The sequence below is a fragment of the Phocoena sinus genome, chromosome 9 (assembly GCF_008692025.1).
Source record: "Phocoena sinus isolate mPhoSin1 chromosome 9, mPhoSin1.pri, whole genome shotgun sequence".
Taxonomy (NCBI): Eukaryota; Metazoa; Chordata; class Mammalia; order Artiodactyla; family Phocoenidae; genus Phocoena; species Phocoena sinus.
The window spans coordinates 24404729-24426285 of NC_045771.1; the positions used below are offsets into that span (position 1 = coordinate 24404729).

The 21557-nt window shown below is 42.2% G+C and overlaps 1 protein-coding gene and 1 non-coding gene across 3 annotated transcripts in view; one reads left to right on the forward strand and one right to left on the reverse strand.

Moving 5' to 3' along the window:
* Positions 1-21557, reverse strand: part of SND1 (staphylococcal nuclease and tudor domain containing 1) — a 420353-nt gene that overhangs the window by 385937 nt on the left and 12859 nt on the right. For both annotated transcript variants that reach the window (XM_032642818.1, XM_032642817.1), the window contains exon 2: positions 4878-5027. In XM_032642818.1, coding sequence (XP_032498709.1) covers positions 4878-5027 — 150 coding nt within the window. The remainder of the gene's footprint in view (positions 1-4877; positions 5028-21557) is intronic.
* Positions 13588-13659, forward strand: TRNAE-UUC. Its single transcript has one exon. It is a non-coding gene; the product is annotated as a tRNA-Glu (tRNA).

Below are 21557 nucleotides of genomic sequence, written 5' to 3' on the forward strand. Positions count from 1 at the left end.
GGAGTCTGGGGAAAATTCTGGACCTGCCTAAGAGGCAAGAGACCACTGTTTTGGGTGTGCGAGGAGAGGGGATTCAGAGCACCACCTAAATGAGCTCGAGAAGGGTGCGAGCCGCAGCTATCAGCGCGGACCCCAGAGACGGGCATGAGACGCTAAGGCTGCTGCTACCGCCACCAAGAAGCCTGTGTGCAAGCACAGGTCACTATCCACACCCACCTTCCGGGAAGCCTGTGCAGCCTGCCACTGCCAGGGTCCCGTGATCCAGGGACAACTTTCCCGGGAGAACACACGGCGCACCTCGGCTGGTGCAACGTTACGCTGGCCTCTACCCCCGCAGGCTCACCCCGCATTCCATACCCCTCCCTCCCCACGGCCTGAGTGAGCCAGAGCCCCCGAATCAGCTGCTCCTTTAACCCCGTCCTGAGTGAAGAACAGACGCCCTCAGGCGACCTACATGCAGAGGCGAGGCCAAATCCAAAGCTGAACCCCAGGAGCTGTGCGAACAAAGAAGAGAAAGGGAAATCTCTCCCAGCAGCCTCAGGAGTGGCAGGGTAAATCTCCACAATCAACTTGATGTACCCTGCATCTGTGGAATACCTGAATAGACAACGAATCATCCCAAAACTCAGGCGGTGGACTTCAGAAGCAACTGTAGACTTGGGGGTTTGCTTTCTGCATCTAATTTATTTCTGGTTTTATGTTTATCTTAGTTTAGTATTTAGAGTTTACCATCATTGGTAGATTTGTTTATTGATTTGGTTGCTCTCTTCCTTGTTTTATTTTTAACATATATATTTTTTCCATTTTCTCTTTCTGTGAGTCTGTGTGTGTATGCTTCTTTGTGTGATTTTGCCTGTATAGCTTTGCTATAAAGAAACACAAGCTTTAAATGATACATTAAACAAGATGGACTTAATTGATATTTATAGGACATTCCATCCCAAAACAACAGAATACACTTTCTTCTCAAGTGCTCCTGGAACATTCTCCAGAATAGATCATCTATTGGGTCACAAATAAAGCACTGGTAAATTTAAAAAAATTGAAATCGTACCAAGTATGTTTTCCGACCACAATGCTATGAGACTAGATATCAATTACAGGAAAAAAACTGTAAAAAATACAAACACATGGAAGCTAAACAATACACTACTAAATAACCAAGAGATCACTGAAGAAATCAAAGAGGGACTCAAAAAATACCTAGAAACAAATGACAATGAAAACACGATGACCCAAAACCTACGGGATGCAGCAAAAGCAGTTCTAAGAGGGAAGTTTAGAGCAATACAATTCTACCTCAAGAAACAAGAAACATCTCAAATAAACAACCTAACCTTACACCTAAAGCAATCAGAGAAAGAAGAACAAAAAAACCCCAAAGATAGCGGAAGGAAAGAAATCATAAAGATCAGATCAGAAATAAATGAAAAAGAAATGAATGAAACAATAGCAATGATCAATAAAACTAAAAGCTGGTTCTTTAAGAAGATAAACAAAATTGATAAACCATTAGCCAGAAATCAAGAAAAAAAAGGAGAACACTCAAATCAGTAGAACTAGAAGTGAAAAAGGAGAAGTAACAACTGACACAGCAGAAATACAGGGATCATGAGAGATTACTACAAGCAACTATATGCCAATAAAATGGACAACCTGGAAGAAATGGACAAATTCTTAGAAAAGCACAACCTTCCAAGACAGAACCAGGAAGAAATAGAAAATATAAACAAACCAATCACAAGCACTGAAATTGAGACTGTGATTTAAAATCTTCCAACAAACAAAAGTCCAGGACCAGATGGCTTCACAGGAGCAATCTGTCAAACATTCAGAGAAGAGCTAACACCTATCCTTCTCAAACTCTTCCAAAATATAGCAGAGGGAGGAACACTCCCTAACTCATTATACGAGGCCACCATCACCAAAACCAAACAAAGATGTCACAAAGAAAGAAAACTACAGGTGAGTACCACTGACGTACACAGATACAAAAATCCTCAACAAATTACTAGCAAACAGAATCCAACAGCACATTAAAAGGATCATACACCATGATCAAGTGGGGTTTATTCCAGGAATGCAAGGATTCTTCAATATACACAAATCAATCAATGTGATACACCATATTAACAAATTGAAGGAGAAAAACCATATGATCATATCAATAGATGCAGAAAGTTGTGACATAGTAGATGTGACAAAATACAACATCCATTTATGATAAACACCCTCCAGAAAGTAGGCATAAACGGAACTTACCTCAACATAATAAAGGCCATATATGACAAACCCACGGCTAACATTATCCTCAATGGTAAAAAACTGAAACCATTTTCACTAAGATCAGGAACAAGACAAGGTTGTCCACTCTCACCACTATTTTTTTTTTTTTTTTTTTTTTTTTTGCGATACACGGGCCTCTCACTGTTGTGGCCTCTCCCGTTGTGGAGCACAGGCTCAGCAGCCATGGCTCACAGGCCTAGCTGCTCCGCAGCATGTGGGATCTTCCTGGACCGGGGCACAAACCCGTGTCCCCTGCATCGGCAGGCGGACTCTCAACCACTGCACCACCAGGGAAGCCCTCACCACTATTATTCAACATTGTTTTGGAAGTTTCAGCCACAGCAATCAGAGAAGAAAAAGAAATAAAAGGAATCCAAATCAGGAAAGAAGAAGTAAAGCTGTCACTGTCTGCAGATGACATGATACTATACATAGAGACTCCCAAAGATGCTACCAGAAAACTACTAGAGCTAATCAATGAATTTGGTAAAGTAGCAGTACAAAATTAATGCACAGAAATCTCTTGCATTCCTATACACTAATGATGAAAAATCTGAAAGAGAAATTAAGGAAACAGTCCCATTTACCATTACAACAAAAAGAATAAAAAACCTACGAATAAACCTACCTAAGAAGACAAAAGGCCTGTATGCAGAAAACTATAAGAGACTGATGAAAGAAATTAAAGATGACACAGATGGAGAGATGTACCCTGTTCTTGGATTGGGAGAATCAACATTGTGAAAATTACTATACTACCCAAAGCAATCTACAGATTCAATGCAATCCCTATCAAACTACCAATGGCATCTTTCACAGAACTATAACAAAAAATTTCACAATTTGTATGGAAACACAAAAGACCCTGAATAGCCAAAGCAATCTTGAGAAAGAAAAACGGAGCTGGAGGAATCAGGCTCCCAGACTTCAGACTATACTACAAAGCTACAGTAATCAAGACAGTATGGTACTGGCACAAAAACAGAAATATAGATCAATGGAACAGGATAGAAAGCCCAGAGATAAACCCATGCACATATGGTCACCTTATTTTTTATAAAGGAGGCAAGAATATACAATGGAGAAAAGACAGCCTCTTCAATAAGTGGTGCTGGGAAAACTGAACAGCTACATGTAAAAGAATGAAATTAGAACACTCCCTAACACCACACAGAAAAATAAACTCAAAATGGATTAAAGACCTAAATGTAAGGCCAGACACTATAAAACTCTTAGAGGAAAACATAGGCAGAACACTCTATGACATAAATCACAGCAAGATCCTTTTTGACCCACCTTCTAGAGAAATGGAAATAAAAACAAAAATAAACAAATGGAACCTAATGAAACTTAAAAGCTTTTGCACAGCAAAGGAAACCATAAACAAGACCAAAAGACAACCCTCAGAATGGGAGAAAATATTTGCAAATGAAGCAACTGACAAAGGATTAATCTCCACAATTTACAAGCAACTCATGCAGCTCAATATCAAAAAAAACAACCCAATCCAAAAATGTGCAGAAGACCTAAATAAACATTTCTCCAAAGAAGATATACAGATTGCCAACAAATACATGAAAGGATGCTCAACATCATTAATCATTAGAGAAATGCAAATCAAAACTACAACGAGGTATCACCTCACACCAGTAAGAATGGCTATCATCAATGAATCTACAAACAATAAATGCTGGAGAGGGTGTGGAGAAAAGGGAACCCTCTTGCACTGTTGGTGGGAATGTAAATTGATACAGCCACTATGGAGAACAGTATGGAGGTTCCTTAAAAAACTACAAATAGAACTACCATGCGACCCAGCAATCTCACTACTGGGCATATACCCTGAGAAAACCATAATTCCAAAAGAGTCATGTATCACAATGTTCATTGCAGCTCTATTTATAACAGCCAGGACATGGAGTCAACCTAAGTCCCCATCAACAGATGAATGGAGAAAGAAGATGTGGCATACATATACAATGGAATATTACTCAGCCATAAGAAACAAAATTGAGTTATTTGTAGTGAGGTCGATGGACCTAGAGTCTGTCATACAGAGTGAAGTAAGTCAGAAAGTGAAAAACAAATACCATATGCTAACACGTATATATGGAATCTAAAAGAAAAATGAATGGTTCTGAAGAACCTAGGGGCAGGCAAGGAATAAAGACGCAGACGTGGAGAATGGACTTGAGGACACGGGGAGGGGGAAGGGTAAGCTGGGACAAAGTGAGAGAGTGGCATGGACTTATATATACTACCAGATGTAAAATAGATAGCTACTGGGAGGCAGCCGCATAGCACAAGGAGATCAGCTCAGTGCTTTGTGACCACCTAGAGGGGTGGGATAGGGAGGGTGGGAGGGAGACGCAAGAGGGAGGAGATATGGGGATATATGTTTATGTATAGCTGATTTACTTTGTTATACAGCGGAAACTAACACACCATTGTAAAGCAGTTATACTCCAATAAAGATGTTAAAAAAAAAAAACTTGAAATATACAGAAAAGAAAGAGTACATCAAATGTGCAGTCAAGGAGGAGACTGGGCTATAACCTGGGTCCACAGCCTCTGGGAGGGGAAGCACCTACCTCATCCGGGGTGTCTTTTGCATCAGGTTGTGTGGCAGCTGCCCTGCGGGCAAGGTTTCCAGCGCGAATGTTGCTAAGGTTGATCTGCCTCTCTGGAGGAGGCCCACCACGAGGCTGCCCGCGCACAATGATGGCACACCCTGAGAGGACCTAGGTAAGGGGAAAAACAGAGAAAATTAGCCGTCTAAAGGTAACACCACCACAATACAGATGGTCCACTCCTGTATCCCCAACATCTAGAAAACTACTCGGCCTCTTGAAGGCACTCAAATATTTGCTGGATGACTGAATGAACAAGACTATTTTTAAGTTTATAAGAGAAATACCTACATAAAACCTTGGGCTAGATTCTGAAGTGACTGACCCAGCAATACAAATAAGAATTACACAAAATGATAGAAGACTCAAAATAGACTAGGGTGAAGAGGCATGCGAGACATGGAGATAACCTTTGTAATTTCATCCCCGCAAGCTGACCACCACCTGTGTTCTTTTCAGTATTTAAGAAGTTAATGTCTCCATCCACATGTGCTGTTCTACAGTGGAAAAGGCAAGCAATGGAAGAAGGCCAGAGAAAAGTGGAAGCTGAAGGAAGAAGGCCCGACACGCCGGCCACACCAGCCAGAAGGAGCCGAGGATGCCCAGGGCTAACATGGAGGCAGTGCAGCCAGAGCCGAGTGCTCCCACTTCCTCCGTAGACAGTGCTCAGACTCTAGGCTAAGAGAGAAATACAGAAGAGAGAATCTAGAAACCCCACGCCCTCGGTGATTACAACAGGGGCATGGAGGAAGCACCTTAAAGCTCCCAAATCCAGCAGCTCCTTCCCTCTCTCTCTGAAGGATGCCAGGCGTAAAACCCACTTGGCAACTATGGAATGAGCTCTAAAGCTCACTTAAAATATTTGCGGGGGGAAGAAGAAAGGATTTCACGTGGGAGAAGAGAAGAGGCGGCACACAGAAAAACATGAGAATCATCGCCCAAGCTATTCAAATTCTTTGCTCAGCGAGGCACGATTTAATCAACAGGGAGCCTTGAGCACTGGCTTCACTAGAGCTGAAAGGCTCAATCCCACCTTCAAAACAAGAAAAAGCTGCTGAATGAAAAGTTAGTAGAAGGTTGGAGAGTCCTGCCAATGCAGAACTCCGCGGCAGACAAGACCATGGAGTTTTCTGTAAAGGGAACAGTCCTTGGAAAGGAAGCTGACTCAAAGGAAGAAAGGAAGGAATATGAAGGAAGCCACTTCGATATGCATTTGCTTAGCTGACTTGTCTCCCTCACCTCTCCACCTTAACTCATGCTCTAAATCGTGGATTATTAATATAAATACAGAAGTGCATTAAACATATATGTACATCTTAAAGAATAAGAAGCAAACAACTATGTAACCACCACCCAAGTTAATTACCAAAACACTAGCAGAACCTTGGATCCCCTGTGTCCCTCTCTACTCCCAGCCCCTTCTCCTGACCACCACCACTATCCTGACCATTGTGATAACCTCTCCTTCCTTGCTTTCCTGTACAGTGTTACCATTTACGTATACATCTCTATGCAATATGGTGGTTTTGTTTTTCCTATTTCTGAACTCTATAAACTGAGTCTACTGTGTGTAGACAAAAGTATAGACAAGTGACTTGCTTCTTTTGCCCTTTTTTTGGGTGAAACTCATTCATGCCAGAACACTAGTTTATTCACTTTTGTGGCTGTACAGTATTGCATTGTATGAATCTACATAGTCCAACAAATATACATAGTCCAATTTTTTTTTAAATTAGCGCTAAGATTAACATCTCATTATCCCCAATACCTCAAGCATATAGACCTTGGTCTAAATGGTTCCTCCCTGGCTACACCATGACACACATAACAAAAGACTGTCTTCCTTACGTAGTTACAAGTCATGCTTTTCATTTTTATCCTTTGTGATCGAGTGTTACCAGCAATTAAACCCTACAGCTTCCAACCAAACAGTCTTGCTAACAGCCTTTCTTGAGAACCCATGTCCTGGACATCATCCCAGGGATCTGACATTCTAAAAAGACAAGCCCTCAAACAAAGCAAAGCCAAAGAAGAGATATACTTGGGCACAGGATGGTTGATGTCCCTGAAATGAGAAGGGCCAAAGGAAGAACAGGAAAAGAACCTGGAAATGATTCATTTACAGTCAATTATTCACAAGTGGCGGGAGAAGAGCACATTTTTGAATAACTGCCTTGAAATCATTCATGTACAGACTGCAACGGGACTGAGGAGCATAGAGCATACAAAGCAGAGCACCCGTCTCAAAGGGCTATTCCTTGATTTTTGTCAAGTTTTCACAAAAAGTAATAAAGCACTCCCAGGAGACCCAGTACCTCTTGGGAAGCCCAGCTGGAAACTCACCTTGGCTAACCAGTGAGCACTGACCCAGGCTAGGAAACAATCCTTATTTCTCAAGTCTGACGAAACCCGCTGAAAAGCTCAAGAATAGAATGACTGATGAGTACCCTCTTACTCCCCCTAAATATCAGCAAGGTGTTACCTCTAATGCCTTGACCTAGTAAAGTAGATCCCTGGGGGACAGTGGGTCTATAACTATTATCCCGGGCCCATTAAGGGCTTTAGTAAACAACTTGTACAAAGGAATTTTGAAAAAACCTCGTTTGTACACTCTCCCCTTGCCCTGAAAGCTATTCTGAAGACTGCTGTCAGAGCTTCTTTGCATTACTGCACCAAATATGCCATTCAGACAACAGTCAGTATTTGAATTAATATTAGAGAGAGGTGATTTTATAGGCTGCACAACACCTTTTATACTATTGAGGATACAAATGCAAACAGCAGCCACCAAGTCAACCTCCCAAGCAACAAGGACAGATATTCACTGTGGCAGGTACTGCTATTCCTGTTCCCCCAGGAGGTGAGGACTGGCATGGCTACATCTTTCCTCTGAAACTCTCTCCCCCTCATCCATTTGGCCACAGCCTTGGCGATCAGGTAGGAAAAGACTGTCTGCAGACCATTATGGAAGGAAGAGACCTGTCTATATGGGAAGAATTTGTTTCCTTCCTATTACTTATAGGAACTGAAATAGTTCAAAACACACTCCACCTCCTTTTTTGCTCTTCCCATTTCATCTTCCAAGTACTGTTCAACTCCCTCCACCTGCCTCACTTATCAAAAGTCTTTATTCAAGTTCTTCCTCAATAAAAATATTTAATGGGCTTCTCTTGTCTAAGGTTCCCCACCAAATAAAGCCAAGGGAAAGACCTTCTGGGGGAAAAATACTTAAAATGTCTTTATTTGGGGGGGGCTGTGTTTGGTCTTCATTGCTGCATGCAGGCTTTCTCTAGTTGCAGCGAGTGGGGCTACTCTTCTTTGTGGTGCGCAGGCTTCTCATCGCGGTGGCTTCTCTTGTTGCGCAGCACGGGCTCCAGGTGCGCGGGCTTCAGTAGTTGTGGCACGTGGGCTCAGTAGTTGCAGCACGTGGGCCCCTAGAGCACACGGGCTTCAGTAGTTGCGGCACGCGGGCTCAGTAGTTGTGGCACGTGGGCTTAGTTGCTCCACGGCATGTGGGATCTTCCAGGACCAGGGATCGAACCCATGTTCCCTGCACTGGCAGGCAGATTCTTAACCACTGCGCCACCAGGGAAGTCCTTTAAAATGTCTTTAAGTAAAATATGAAAAAGACCAAGGGTCTATATATCAAACTTAACTTGTATCTCATATGGCATGAAAACAAGTCATTTTTCCTCTGTAAATCACAAGACCTGACATCTGAGGTTGATTACTTATAATTTTATCCATTGATCGAGCCATTTATTTATTCATTCATTTATTAATTCAACACAAATTTATGGAGTGCCTTCTATATGTCAGGCATTGTTCCAGGCAAGTAACATACTTCAGTGAAATAAAACAGACAAAAATGTCTGCTCTTGGAGACAGGGGTAATTGTTCTGCCAAAGCTGTACTGATTCATGTTGCAAACTTTCATGGATGCGGTAATTATCATTAATTGCTAATTTATAGGGCATAGAAAGCAAGTCATATGGTAACTGCTTTATCCAATTATATTAATAAAATGACATATTCTAGAAAAATGATCTTAGCCCTACCTGATACAGCAGGAAGCTTGTGAAAACAGCTGTCAAAATGAGTCAGTGTGATTGAGGTTATGAATTAGACAGTTTTCATCTCTGACAATAAAGGCTGCAGAGAGACGTGGTGTGATTCAGAGGACCTGGCTTCAGGGCACAAGTTGGATGGTGACAAAGGCTGAAACAAGCCAGCTGAGAAGGAAAATGGGGACTCAAACCGCTCAAACCCACTAACAGGTTTACTGGGAGATTTACCTACAGTGAAACACTTTATGGGCATCTATTAAAATACTGCACAGCAACAGGAACATCGCCTTAAATCTTCACTAGATACTGATAAATGACTTGGTTTAACTCTTAAGCCCCTAGACCACGAACACCAAAAGATAGAAAACTTCTTACACAAAAACCTACCCAGGGCTTCCCTGGTGGCGCAGTGGTTAAGAATCCGCCTACCAATGCAGGGGCCACGGGTTCTAGCCCTGGTCCAGGAAGATCCCACATGCCGCGGAGCAACTAAGCCCGTGTACCACAACTACTGAGCCTGCGCTCTAGAGCCCGCAAGCCACAGCTACTGAAGCCCGCATGCATAGAGTCCGTGCTCTGCAACAAGAGAAGCCACCACAATGAGAAGCCCCGCGCACCGCAACAAAGAGTAGCCCCCGCTCGCTGCAACTAGAGAAAGGCCACGCGCAGCAACAAAGACCCAACACAGCCAAAAGTAAATAAATTAAATTAATTAATTAAAAAAAAAACCTACCCACACTATACTTAGGGCAAAAAAAGTGATGGTATAGAAATCCGTGTCAATAAAATCAGCATTCTTTTTCACGGCACCAAGAGCAAAAATCATCCTGGCTTAAAAGTCGTATCTTCTTAGCTGAGAGCATCTTGTTAGCTCTACAAGGAGGACTAGCTTAACAGGTATACCTGCCTGATAAGCTATGACAAGAATATCTTAGCCATATCTGTCAATATGAAGATCCAATATAAAGAATAAGGACAGTCACCTGATGAACACCAAAATGTTATGAAACGGAAGCCCAAAATAAACTCATAAATTTATGGTCAACTGATTTTCAAAATGGGTGCCAAGATAATTGGGAAAGAACCTTTCAACAAAACTATGCTGGGAAAACTGGATATGCACGTGCAAAAGAATAAAGCCGGATCTCTACCTCACACCATATGCAAAAGTTAACTCAAAGGATCAGAGACCTAAATATAAGAGTTAAACTATAAAACTCTTAGAAGAAAACATGGTGACCATGGATTAGGCAATGGTTTCTTAGATATGACACCATCTTAGAAAGCACAAGCAACCAAAAACATTGTGCTTCAATGGACGATATCAAGAAAGTGAAAAGACAGTATTTACAAAACATATGTGATAAGGGTCTAGTACCTGGAATAAGGAAATACTGTAACTCAACAATTAAAAATGGGCAAGGAGGGGCTTCCCTGGTGGCAGAGTGGTTGAGAGTCCGCCTGCCGATGCAGGGGACACGGGTTCATGCCCCGGTCAGGGAAGATCCCACATGCTGCGGAGCAGCTAGGCCCATGAGCCATGGCCACTGAGCCTGCACGTCTGGAGCCTGTGCTCCGCAACGGGAGAGGCCACAACAGTGAGAGGCCCGAATACTGCAAAAAAAAAAAAAGAAAGGGCAAGGATTTGAACAGATATCTATCCAAAGAAGATAGACAAATGGCCAGTAAGCACATTTATTATTAGTCATAAGGGAAATGCAAATCAAAACCACGATGACATATCACTTCATAGCCACAAGGGTGGCTATAATCAATAAAACAGACAATAACAAGTGTTGACAAGAATGTGGAGAAATCAGAACCTTAATACATTGTTGGTGATGCAATCACTTTGGAAAACAGTCTGGCAGTCCCTCAAAAGTTAAACATAGAATTATCATATGACCCAGCAATTTCACTCCTAGGTACAAAGCCAAGAAAAATAAAATACATGTCCACATAAATTTTGTACACAAATGTTCATGGTAACATTACTCATAAGAGCCAAAAAGAGTAAAAACAATCCAAATGTCCATCAAGCGACCAAACAGATAAGAAAAATCTAGTATAACCAAAAAATGGAATATTATTCAGAAATAAAAAGAAATGAAGTACTGATTGATGCTACAACATGGATAAATCTTGAAAACATTATGCTAAGTGAAAGAAGCCAGACAAAAAGCCACATATTGAAATGATTCCATTTATATGAAATGTCCAGAACAGGCAAATCCATAGAGACAGAAAGTAGATCTGTGGTTCTCAAGGGCTGGAGGGAGAGAACAGGGAGTGACTGCTAATAACTCCAGGGTTTCTTTTTCTTTTAAGTACCAATGAAAACTGTTCTAGAATTAGACAGTGGCAACAGTTGTGTGAGTAATTTTATGGTATGTGAATTTATTTAAATTAAAAAAATTAAGATCCAATATGGAAGTACAAAAATATGACATAAAATGTCTATTTCCACAGGGGTATTTCCATATATTGTAGGAAGATTAGACCCTTAGCTGAACAACACTAACAAAGGTTTTTTAAAAGGCAGCTGACTCAGACCCAAAATTCAGGCATGGGGATTCACAACAGAATGAAGGGCTTCTGTAAACTTTCAAGTCCTCGAGAAATAACAAGATAGAAGTCACGGGAAAGAAGCAGAACTTTAGTGAAATCTACAACGCCCTAAAAAGGAGAAAGATGGCCAAAAACAATACAAACTTTTTCTGAGAAACAACACAGCAAGTAGAATGAACTCCTTTCCCTCTGTGGCACAGAAAGGAGAACCAAGAAAATCATTAACAGTCCAAGAACCAAGAACAGTCCATAATACCATCCAGAAGTCTCCAAAGGCCACAACCCAAAGGCTGCATGTTTAGAGGACAAAGAAGCAGGCCAGCAACTCTTCTCTGGACAAGGTGTTTTCTCCACCTAAAAATACCATCAGGGGACGGGAAAGAACTGTTGTGCACTTTAACGAAGCAAAAAACTCTAAAGAAATGGAATTAAAGCACAAGTAGAACTTAAAAAAAAAAAACTGAGATTGGAGAAAATCTTAGTATATCAGAAAAAATGCTTCCTGGCAGCCAGAGCTGTTGCCTCCACAGGAAGAATCATCTCTTGAAAATTAAAACGTCATTTAGACAAGAAGCAAGCAGTCCCAGAAGAGCCTAAGCCGTGTGGTCTGGGAGGTCTTTCCCAGCATATGCGCCAACATGACCGGCTTTTTCTTTCTTTTTCTGGCGAGAGCAAGAGGCAAACCTAAATGAAAGGGCCCAGCATTCAAGCACAATGACCTGGAAGCCCATGGCCTCGTGGCAGGCCATTTCACTTGTGCCGGGCGCACCAGCTCTTTCAGGAGAGACAATCCAGGGCCAGCTGTACCATGAATTGGGCCTCAGTTTGGAAAGAAGCAAGTTCAAATCCCAAGGGGACTCTAACGATCACCTGCAGAGAGAGGGCAGCTAACTGAGAGCATCTAATCAAGGCCCTTTTATCTTACAGATGAAGAATCTGCAAATAAGACAGGCTAAAGTGACTTTTGCTTAAAATAAAATTGATGGCAGAGCAAGTACTAGACCTGAAGTCCCCAAACCTGAGGTTCTACTATGCCACAGGAAGAAACAAGCATTTGGGGAGCTGCTATCTGTTAAAACGGTAGGTGAGGTTACCTACTGATTAAATCTTTTCCTCAGTTAAAAATCTCCATTTCCATGTGCCAGCAGAGCAGGTGTCAGAGACTAAATCACTAAGCCAGCAAAGCTTCCATGAGCTGGCTCCCCAAACCAAATCAACACTTATTAAACACTACCATATGCAGGGAAAGCAGACTTGCAGTCTCAATTTTATCAAAGAATACCCAAAAAGGAGACACAAAGGAAGAAAACTTCAGAATGATAAAAAGCAGGATTGGCAAACTACAGCCCAGTGGCCAAATCCGCCCTACCACCTGTTTCTGTACAACCCATGAGCCAAAAATGGTTTTTACATTTTTAAGTGGTTAAAAAAAAAAAAAAGGATATTATGTAACACATGGAAAGAGTATGAAATTCAAGTTTCAGCTTCCATAAATAAAGTTTTGTTGGAACATGGCCAAGCTCATTCACTTATGTAATAGTCTATATGGCTGCTTTCACACTGAAACAGCAGAGCTGAGTAGTTGATACAGAGCCCACATGGCTCTCAAAGGCTAAAGTATTTACTACCTGGCCCTTCAAAGAGTCAGTTTGCCAGCCTCTGATATAAAACATTATGACAAGGAATGAGATGAAAACTAGTTTTATGGCAGGTTAAATGGTACGTGCACAGCAAAAATAAATTCTGGACGACCACTTCAAGTTACACAGACTGCTCATCTTTATAATCAGGGAAGGGGCAGTGGTAAGTGGCAATAAGAATTTAGTTTCAGAATCAAATCCATGTCAGTGGTGATTTTTGAAAGTTCATTGGCTCTATTAGCTTCAATTTCCTCATTTATAAAATAAGTATATCAGAATATCCATGAGAGGTGTGATGAAACCTAAACAAGGGAATACGGCCCTTGGCACAGAGGGTAGCCAAAAGACCCAATAAATAATAGCCAATATCGTTTTTATAAGAAATGGCTTGGGAGTTCCCTGGTGGTCTAGTGGTTAGAATTCGGCACTTTCACTGCCGTGACCCAGGTTCAATCCCTGGTCGGGGAACCGAGATCCCGCAAGCCGCTGGGTGTGGCCAAAATTTAAAAAAAAAATAAAATAAAAGGCTCAAAGTGTGGTCTGAAGTAAAGACTGGAAGTATATGTACCACAGAAAAAGAACCATTTCCTCCTGGGGTTTACAAGTGAATATCAAATTCATGGAAATTCTCCCACCACTGAATTCAACCAGAAAGAATTAGAGAAATAATCCATGATCTCGTTTCCCTGCTTTATCACCTAAGATACCCACTCTCTAGGAGAGTGGACTTAAGTAATTTCTGAACCTCCGTCCTCAGAGATAATGGCAAATAAGTATCGTATCTTAAGTTTATTCTTAACTTCAAACTTGACAAAGTGTCTTGACAATCACAGCCTCAGATGACCATGAATCTGAAATCAGATAGTCTTAAGTTTGAACACAAACTCAAGTGACAAGCATTCCGAACACTGTGATGACATTCCCTCATCTATAAGTGAGGACAATACTACTGCCATCTTCTCTGGACATTATGATTATTAAGCAAGATGCCTCACGGTACCTGACACCTAGCAGGTACACAAGAAATGTTAAGGGCATGCTGGTCTCTCTTCTCTTCCCTCCCTACTGTCCACTCCTCTCCATCCTCACAACAAACTGTGGCACAGTTAGATGATGGCCACCAGGACTAGAACACAGGTTTTCCCCGTGCACTTTCTAATAAACCCCAAATATTAAACATCTGATATGAGAACTATGAATCTGAACAGTCGTGACTTAACATAAAGAACACAAAGCTGTAACCTGCACAAATACAGCCTAACCAGAAAGGAACTAGCTCAGTCTCCTAGAGGCCAGAAGCCCGGTGATGATCCTCTGCAGAGCCAAGTCCTCACCACCCCAAGGCTCAGCTCCACGGTGGTCAAGGAACCAGAGTTACTCAGAAATAAGAACTAAGCAGGAACTACATGGCAGGCAAACACAAAGTGTCATTCCAGAAAAATCCATTCCAGTTGTCAAAAGAGTTTATCAGAGTAAACGTCACGTGTGAAAATTATCAAAAAGGGAAAAGAACCAAAAACTGACTCCAGAAGAGCATAACAGTGATCATCTGATCACTCCAGGACTTGACCCCTCGACCAAACGTTTAGGGTCAAGTACTCAGACTATTAAAGCTGAAGGAAAATTACTGCAGTGATCAGGGCTTTTGGGTGGTGATTCTGCTGTTTAAAATGGCCCACAGGCGTAGTCATGAAGTTTTCTTAAGCACAAAGAAAGCTGTTATGATGTGCCCCACAGAGAAAATATTAGGTAATTTTCGTTTAGGCACAAGTTATAGTGCTGTTGCTCATATGTTCAAAGTTAATGAATCAAGACTACATATCAAGTAAGAGGTCTTTTGTTTTTTTTTTTTTTTTGGCTGTGTTGGGTCTTCATTGATGCACACGGGCTTTCTCTAGTTGCGGCGAGCGGGGGCTATTCTTCGTTGCGGTGCGCGGGCTTCTCATTGCGGTGGCTTCTCTTGTTGCAGAGCACGGGCTCTAGGCGTGTGGGCTTCAGTAGTTGTGGCTCGCGGGCTCTAGAGTGCAGGCTCAGTAGTTGTGGCTCATGGGCTTAGCTGCTCCGCGGCATGTGGGATCTTCCCGGACCAGGGCTCGAACCCAGATCCCCTGCACTGGCAGGGGGATTCTTAACCACTGAGCCACCAGGGAAGCCCCAAGTAAGAGGTCTTTAAACAAAAGCACACAGAACAAGGTCATATATCTATTACTTGATGAAAATGTGGTGACCAGAGGCTCACAGGAACTAACTCAGTATTTCTCACAGGAGCGATGGTTCAAAATTCACTAATTCAGTGCTTGTGACTTGACAGAACAGAACTACCACAAATAATGACTATGTGTTATAAATACAAAGAAGATGATATGGCAACTCTGCGGGAAGAGTCACAGGAGTTACTTGCACTATTCTTGCAACTTTTCTGTAAGTTTGAGATTATTTTTAAATAAAATTTTAAAACCTTTTGGAAAAGGTGCAAAACATACTACCAGCTGCTTTAGAGCCTCAAAGACAAAACAAATCCCTAGAACAAGAACTCCTTGGTGATTCTGAAAATCTGTCTTGCTCCCCTCCCAAACCCCCTCCGCACACACAACTAAAAGAATGAATGTCAAACTGAAACCAAGCAGGATCCTGTAGGGCCCTCCCAGGTACAAACGCCCCTCCGTGTCCCCCATTTCTTGTTTATAGAAGGCTTTAGTCTCCTAGGCCTTCCAGAGTTCCAAACAGCAGGCTCCAGCAGTTACTCATTAGGGGAGTGAGGGAATGCAGAAACAAAAAGCAGTTAAACAAGAGAAGTAACGACAATAGTTCAGTGATAAAACAGAGTTCTAGTTCCTCCTCAAGGGATACACACAATCTAACACATATCTCTGAGTTGTTCTGCAGAAACTAAGACCACCCCCACCTGGGTAGAGGACAGTGACTACACACTGTATACCCCACACTGGCTGGCAGGCAGGCACCAGAACATTGATAATTAAGATTCACATCACCCTGTTACCTCACCATCAACCAATCAGAAGAAGAAAGTCATACACCCTGCAGCCCTCTCCCCAAATGTTGCCTTTAAAAATCATTCCCGGGCTTCCCTAGTGGCGCAGTGATTGAGAGTCCGCCTGCCGATGCAGGGGACACGGGTTCGTGCCCCGGTCCGGGAAGATCCCACATGCCGTGGCACGGCTAGGCCCGTGAGCCATGGCCGCTGAGCCTGCGCATCCAGAGCCTGTGCTCCGCAACGGGAGAGGCCACAACAGTGAGAGGCCCGCGTACCGCAAAAAAAAAAAATTAAATTAAAAAATAAATAAATAAATAAAAATCATTCCCTGAGGGAGGGATAAATTGGAAGATTAGGATTGACATATACACACTACTATATACAAAATAGATAACTAATAAGGACCCACTGTATAGCACAGGGAACTCTACTCAGTGCTCTGCAATGGCCTACATGGGAAAAGAATCTAAAAAAGAGTAGATGTATGTGTATGTATAACTGATTCACTTCGCTCTACACCTGAAACTAACACAACATTGTAAATCAACTATACTCCAATAAAAATTTAAAAAAAGAAAATCATCCCCTGAAAGCCATCAAGGAGTTCAGGTCTTCTGAACACGAGCCACCTTGCTTGGCACCCAGCAAATAAACATACTTCACCACAACCTGGTGTCAGTAAATTGGCTTTGCTGTGTAGCAAAGCAGACCCAAGTTCAGTTCAGTGACAAAACCATTATTGTGTTGCAAGGACCATATCATCCCATATGATCCGTTGATCGCTTCATGTTCTTCTTCCAAATGAGATAATATGCTAGACGCATTCAAATCACAGAATTCCAACCTCTGAGCACACAGTTCAAAAAAGCTATCGCTGGGGACTTCCTTGACGGTCCAGTGGTTAAGACTTCGCCTTCCAATGCAGGGGGTGCAGGTTAGATCCGTGGTCAGGGAGCTAAGATCCCACATGCCACACAGCCAAAAAACCAAAGCATAAAACAGAAACAATATTGTAACAAATTCAATAAAGACTTTAAAAATGGTCTGCATCAAAAAAAAAAAAGAAAAGGCTATCACTCCCAAAAAGGATCTTGAATTTTAGGGAGATGTCCTCTTCCTTCCAGTGCTAGTTATCTGGTGGGGATTTTAAAAACCTACATGTGTGATCTAATTAGATTTTATATTCAGAAAAGCCAAAAACCCCTTAATGTCTCAAAAGTTTTGAGAAACAATGGATGAAAGTTCAGAGTCTTCTATTGAGAACATTCTCTAAGAGGCCAGAGCACCATCCATATTTTTGGTTTAAATCCTGTAATCTTGATGGTAATCCCTTTCCCCAGGAGCTGGCCTTCTTTATTAATGAAGAAGAATCTGATTATCAAAAACAATGCCTGGGTCCCCCACTCTAGTCTAGAAACAAAGGGAAAGATGTTTTGGTAAATGCCAAGAGAAATCTATTAATTTGCAAGACACTGGATCCCGAGTTTAGATTTTATTTTCTTTTATCCTTACCAAATCCTGATTTCCTCTTCCGCAAGAATAAGAGTCTCTACAGCCAATCAACTATACTTTGAATACACTGAAAAGTTAAATCACTGCAGCCACCATGGCTACAGATGGAGGGAGGCACAGCGCGGGGCGGGGGGTGGTGCTGACCCATCATCTTTCAACTGAAACAAAGAATGGGGAGAAGGAGGATGCACAGAAAGCCTCTGAAGGCAATTACAGACCAGCAGTCACCTGAGAGCTTGTCGGAACCGCAGACTCAGACCCTACCTGGACCTCCTGATTCAGAATCTGCATTTTAATAAGATCCTCAGGTGACAGGTATGCACAACGAGGTTAATCTCCCCACACACACACTTTATTCCCCACTGTGCCTGGGGAATCTGCCTGGCTCAAACATGTCCTCCGGCAAATTCAGCTTAAACTTTTTACTCAAAGAGGCCTTCCCAATCCCCAGACTAGGTCAGCTATATGCCATATATGCTCTGAGCCTCTGTATTTCTCTCCCATAGAATTCATCACAACATTAAATAGCATAATGAATTGTATAGTATCAGTTTTCCACTCCATGGTGCAAGCTCTCTCCAGGCAAGGACTACATCTCTCTTATTCACCATGGTAGCCCCAGAGCCCAGAACAAGACCAGAGACAAAGTAAGCATTCAGTAAGTGTTTTTTTCTGAATAAATGAATGGTCCTAGTATGTATCAAGCACAAGTATCAAGTGCTAGACTTTGGAAAGAAGGGACAAAAACAATTAAAACACAGTCCTTGTCCTTAAGCAGCTCATAGCTTAGTGGATTTTTGTTGAAGCTAACGAGAGAGCCAAGCTCTTAAGAGTATGCCCTGCATTCACAGCTGTTTTTCCGACAAATGACAACAGGTAACCCAAAGGTTCTCTAAGGCCTTACAGGGAACCCCTCCCTAGCATGACCTACAGGCAAGCGCGTCCTCACCTAACCCTCCCCTCAAAGATTCTCCCCTCCCAGAGTTCAGTACTTTGTCCAGCCCTCTCTCTCTGTCCTCTCTAAGGCAACTCCAACAAACTTTAGTATCATTTTATTCTCCGCTAAGAAGTTTGTGTTTCCTCTGGGAACATTTTCTTCAACCCGCTTTCTTCATCAGCCCTCTTATTATGAAATGTCAAATTTCCTTGTTACATCCTTTAAGAATGTTTTACCTAACTCATTTCCAACCACTCAATTATTTCCTGCGAGCTATGAAGTCTATTGTCAACAGAAACCATTTAAATCTATGTCCCAGACCGCACTGGAGAAATCTCCCGATTAACTATTCGATACTCAACTGTCCTCCCACTTTTCTCAGTCATTTCCTATATCTCCCAAAGAGACTCTGTCTGAACAAGTACTGTCATCTCTTCTAGGATTATATTTTCGATGATTCTTATATTTATTCTTGTTTAATAGACAAGAATCTCTTGAGAGATTTCCATCCCAAAGCTAAATACCACAGTAACAGAAGTGCCTAAACTCATAGTGATGAGAGTAACATCTTTTCATTTTATCTCCAGGGAAGAAGCTCACAGAGAAATATTAGTGGAGGCAAAGAACACATTGACAAGGAGGGAAGTGCTCAGTGGAGAAGACAAGCTGAAGCTACTATCAAGGCACCTCACAGCCCTGTCCAAGGGGCTCAGAACCCACCCCGCCTTCCCAACCAGACCCCAGTTACAGTATAATACAGCCACTAAAAACACCGAATTCTAGACACTAAGGCTTTGATGTAAAGATCCACTCTAAGCACTGTTTGTACACCAAGTATTACAGATATGTTCACGTGCCTGTCATGAATGGGATTAAAAATTCCAAGGGCATGCCTTCTGAATATTTTCCACATCCCACCCTGTAATACTGTTTACCAAACAATGACAAACTGGAACCCTAGCCCAAAGATTTGGCTTGTGGACTGTGAGAAATTTTAAGGCACTTCAAAAAGTCACCAATTGTTTTCTTAAATGCTTCAAAATACACACTTCTAGGGTGTCTGGCCTTAGCCTATTTTGTGGGTTTCAAATCACCAGTGCCTTTTTTGGTTCAGATACACTTTGCATATCTGTCCACTCCACGTTTCAGAACTGCTAAAAAATGTGAGAGGAAGGTTAAGGTCTTATTTCTCTTGAATTGATGCACTGGCACTGCAGGTATCGGAGGCAACTCCCCAAAGACAGGTCTTCTGTTAAGGAAGCTCAAGAAAAAATGTGTTCTGAGGCCAAAGATTTTTCCTCCCCGCTTCAGGGGCAAATGGAGATGAAGCAAGTTGCCAAGGCAGGATGGAGAGGCCTAGGTTGCATTCCAGGGGCTACTCAGTTAACGGGGTCTGTACGTCCAGCCCTCCCCACCCTTTAACTCTCGTGCCTCCTCCCCAACTCCAGTGCTCAGAGGAAGGACAGAAGTGTAACCACAGAACCTGATCCAGAAAGGGGGAAAGCCCAGCTACTGCTTTCCCAGCCTCAATGGCCACAGCTGCTGTCATCTTATTTCTCCTCCTCAGAGCACTGCCATCACTGCATCCCTGAGCAAAAGGTACACTAGGCAAAACAGCAAATCATAACCCCATGATTAAAAAGGGGGTAGGAGGCCTGCACCAGACAGATACAGCTAAGTGAAAATATATCAGACTCTTGCAACATTCTATAGGAATGAAGATTATTGCATTTACTGTCCCTCAGGTTTGCTTCTGTAAAGCCATGCACATTTTTTCTTAGAACTAATTTATAGCAAACGGATGCTGGATTATTGAGCATAATACTCAATACTGTTCAGAATGAATCGTCTCTCAAGAATACCTAATATATTTATTTTGGCTTATATGTAGGACTTGGGAAAGTCAAGAAACTTCTGTGCTACCCATGAAAAGCATTGATGTTCCCATTTTATTGTCCAAACTTCTTTGGAAACTTTTCCTATTTGAAATGTTGATAGTCAATTTTAGATGTCAAAATAAAGAAGTACAAACCACAAATCTACCATAAACCTTTCAGAGTCCTTTATTGCTAAATTAATGTACCATCCCAAGATTCCCCTTACTATTAAAATCCTTCAGAGAGTGTGATGAACGCCATTATCACCTAACACAGCTGAAGATTACAAGTGGTCATTCCTTCCCCACTATATGCTGGTGTGCCCAGCCCACCCCCATCCTTAACCATAATGCACAGATTTGCACACCTCTTCAAGAAGTTAAACTAAGGCTATCTGGCCACGATCTGGAATTTGCTTACAAGTACTGCCCAGAAGAGACTGCTCCTCCATTTTTATTTAAAAATGCCAATAATATTCTACTTACCCTATACTATCACTAAAGCCCAGCTCTCTGATTCCCCTCACGGTTTTTTTTCTTTTGGATTTTTTTCTTTCAAAATAAATGAAAGTTTGTAACACATAAAGCATAGAAATTTCACAAGAAAGTTTATGGACAGCTCAGACTCCTGGGGCACCTTTACTATGTTTAGCCCTGTGCCATCAACCCCTTTCAAAAACCGATTTTCCCCGTTCCTCAGATAATCTTGAGTCCCAAGTTTATTATTCTCTCTACACTGGCTTTCACCTTCATCCTGTTGATAATCAGGGAAACACATTTTCTTCTGACACGAGAGTAGAAGAGATACTTTCATTCAGAGCACCAATCGGGGGACGCTGAAGAATTCAATGGAAGCCGCGCAGTCTGGCCGGCAGCCCCACACTGACTGGCTCTGTGACGCGCTGGCATGAGATGACTAACACCCGGGCAGGGCAGGCTGAACCTGGAGCCGGGCCTGGGCTCCAGAGAGCCTGCGGGAGGTCTCAGGAGAGTCTAAAGCTCTCACAAGAGAGGAGTTTAACAAGATAACTCGGCTTTTAAGTAAC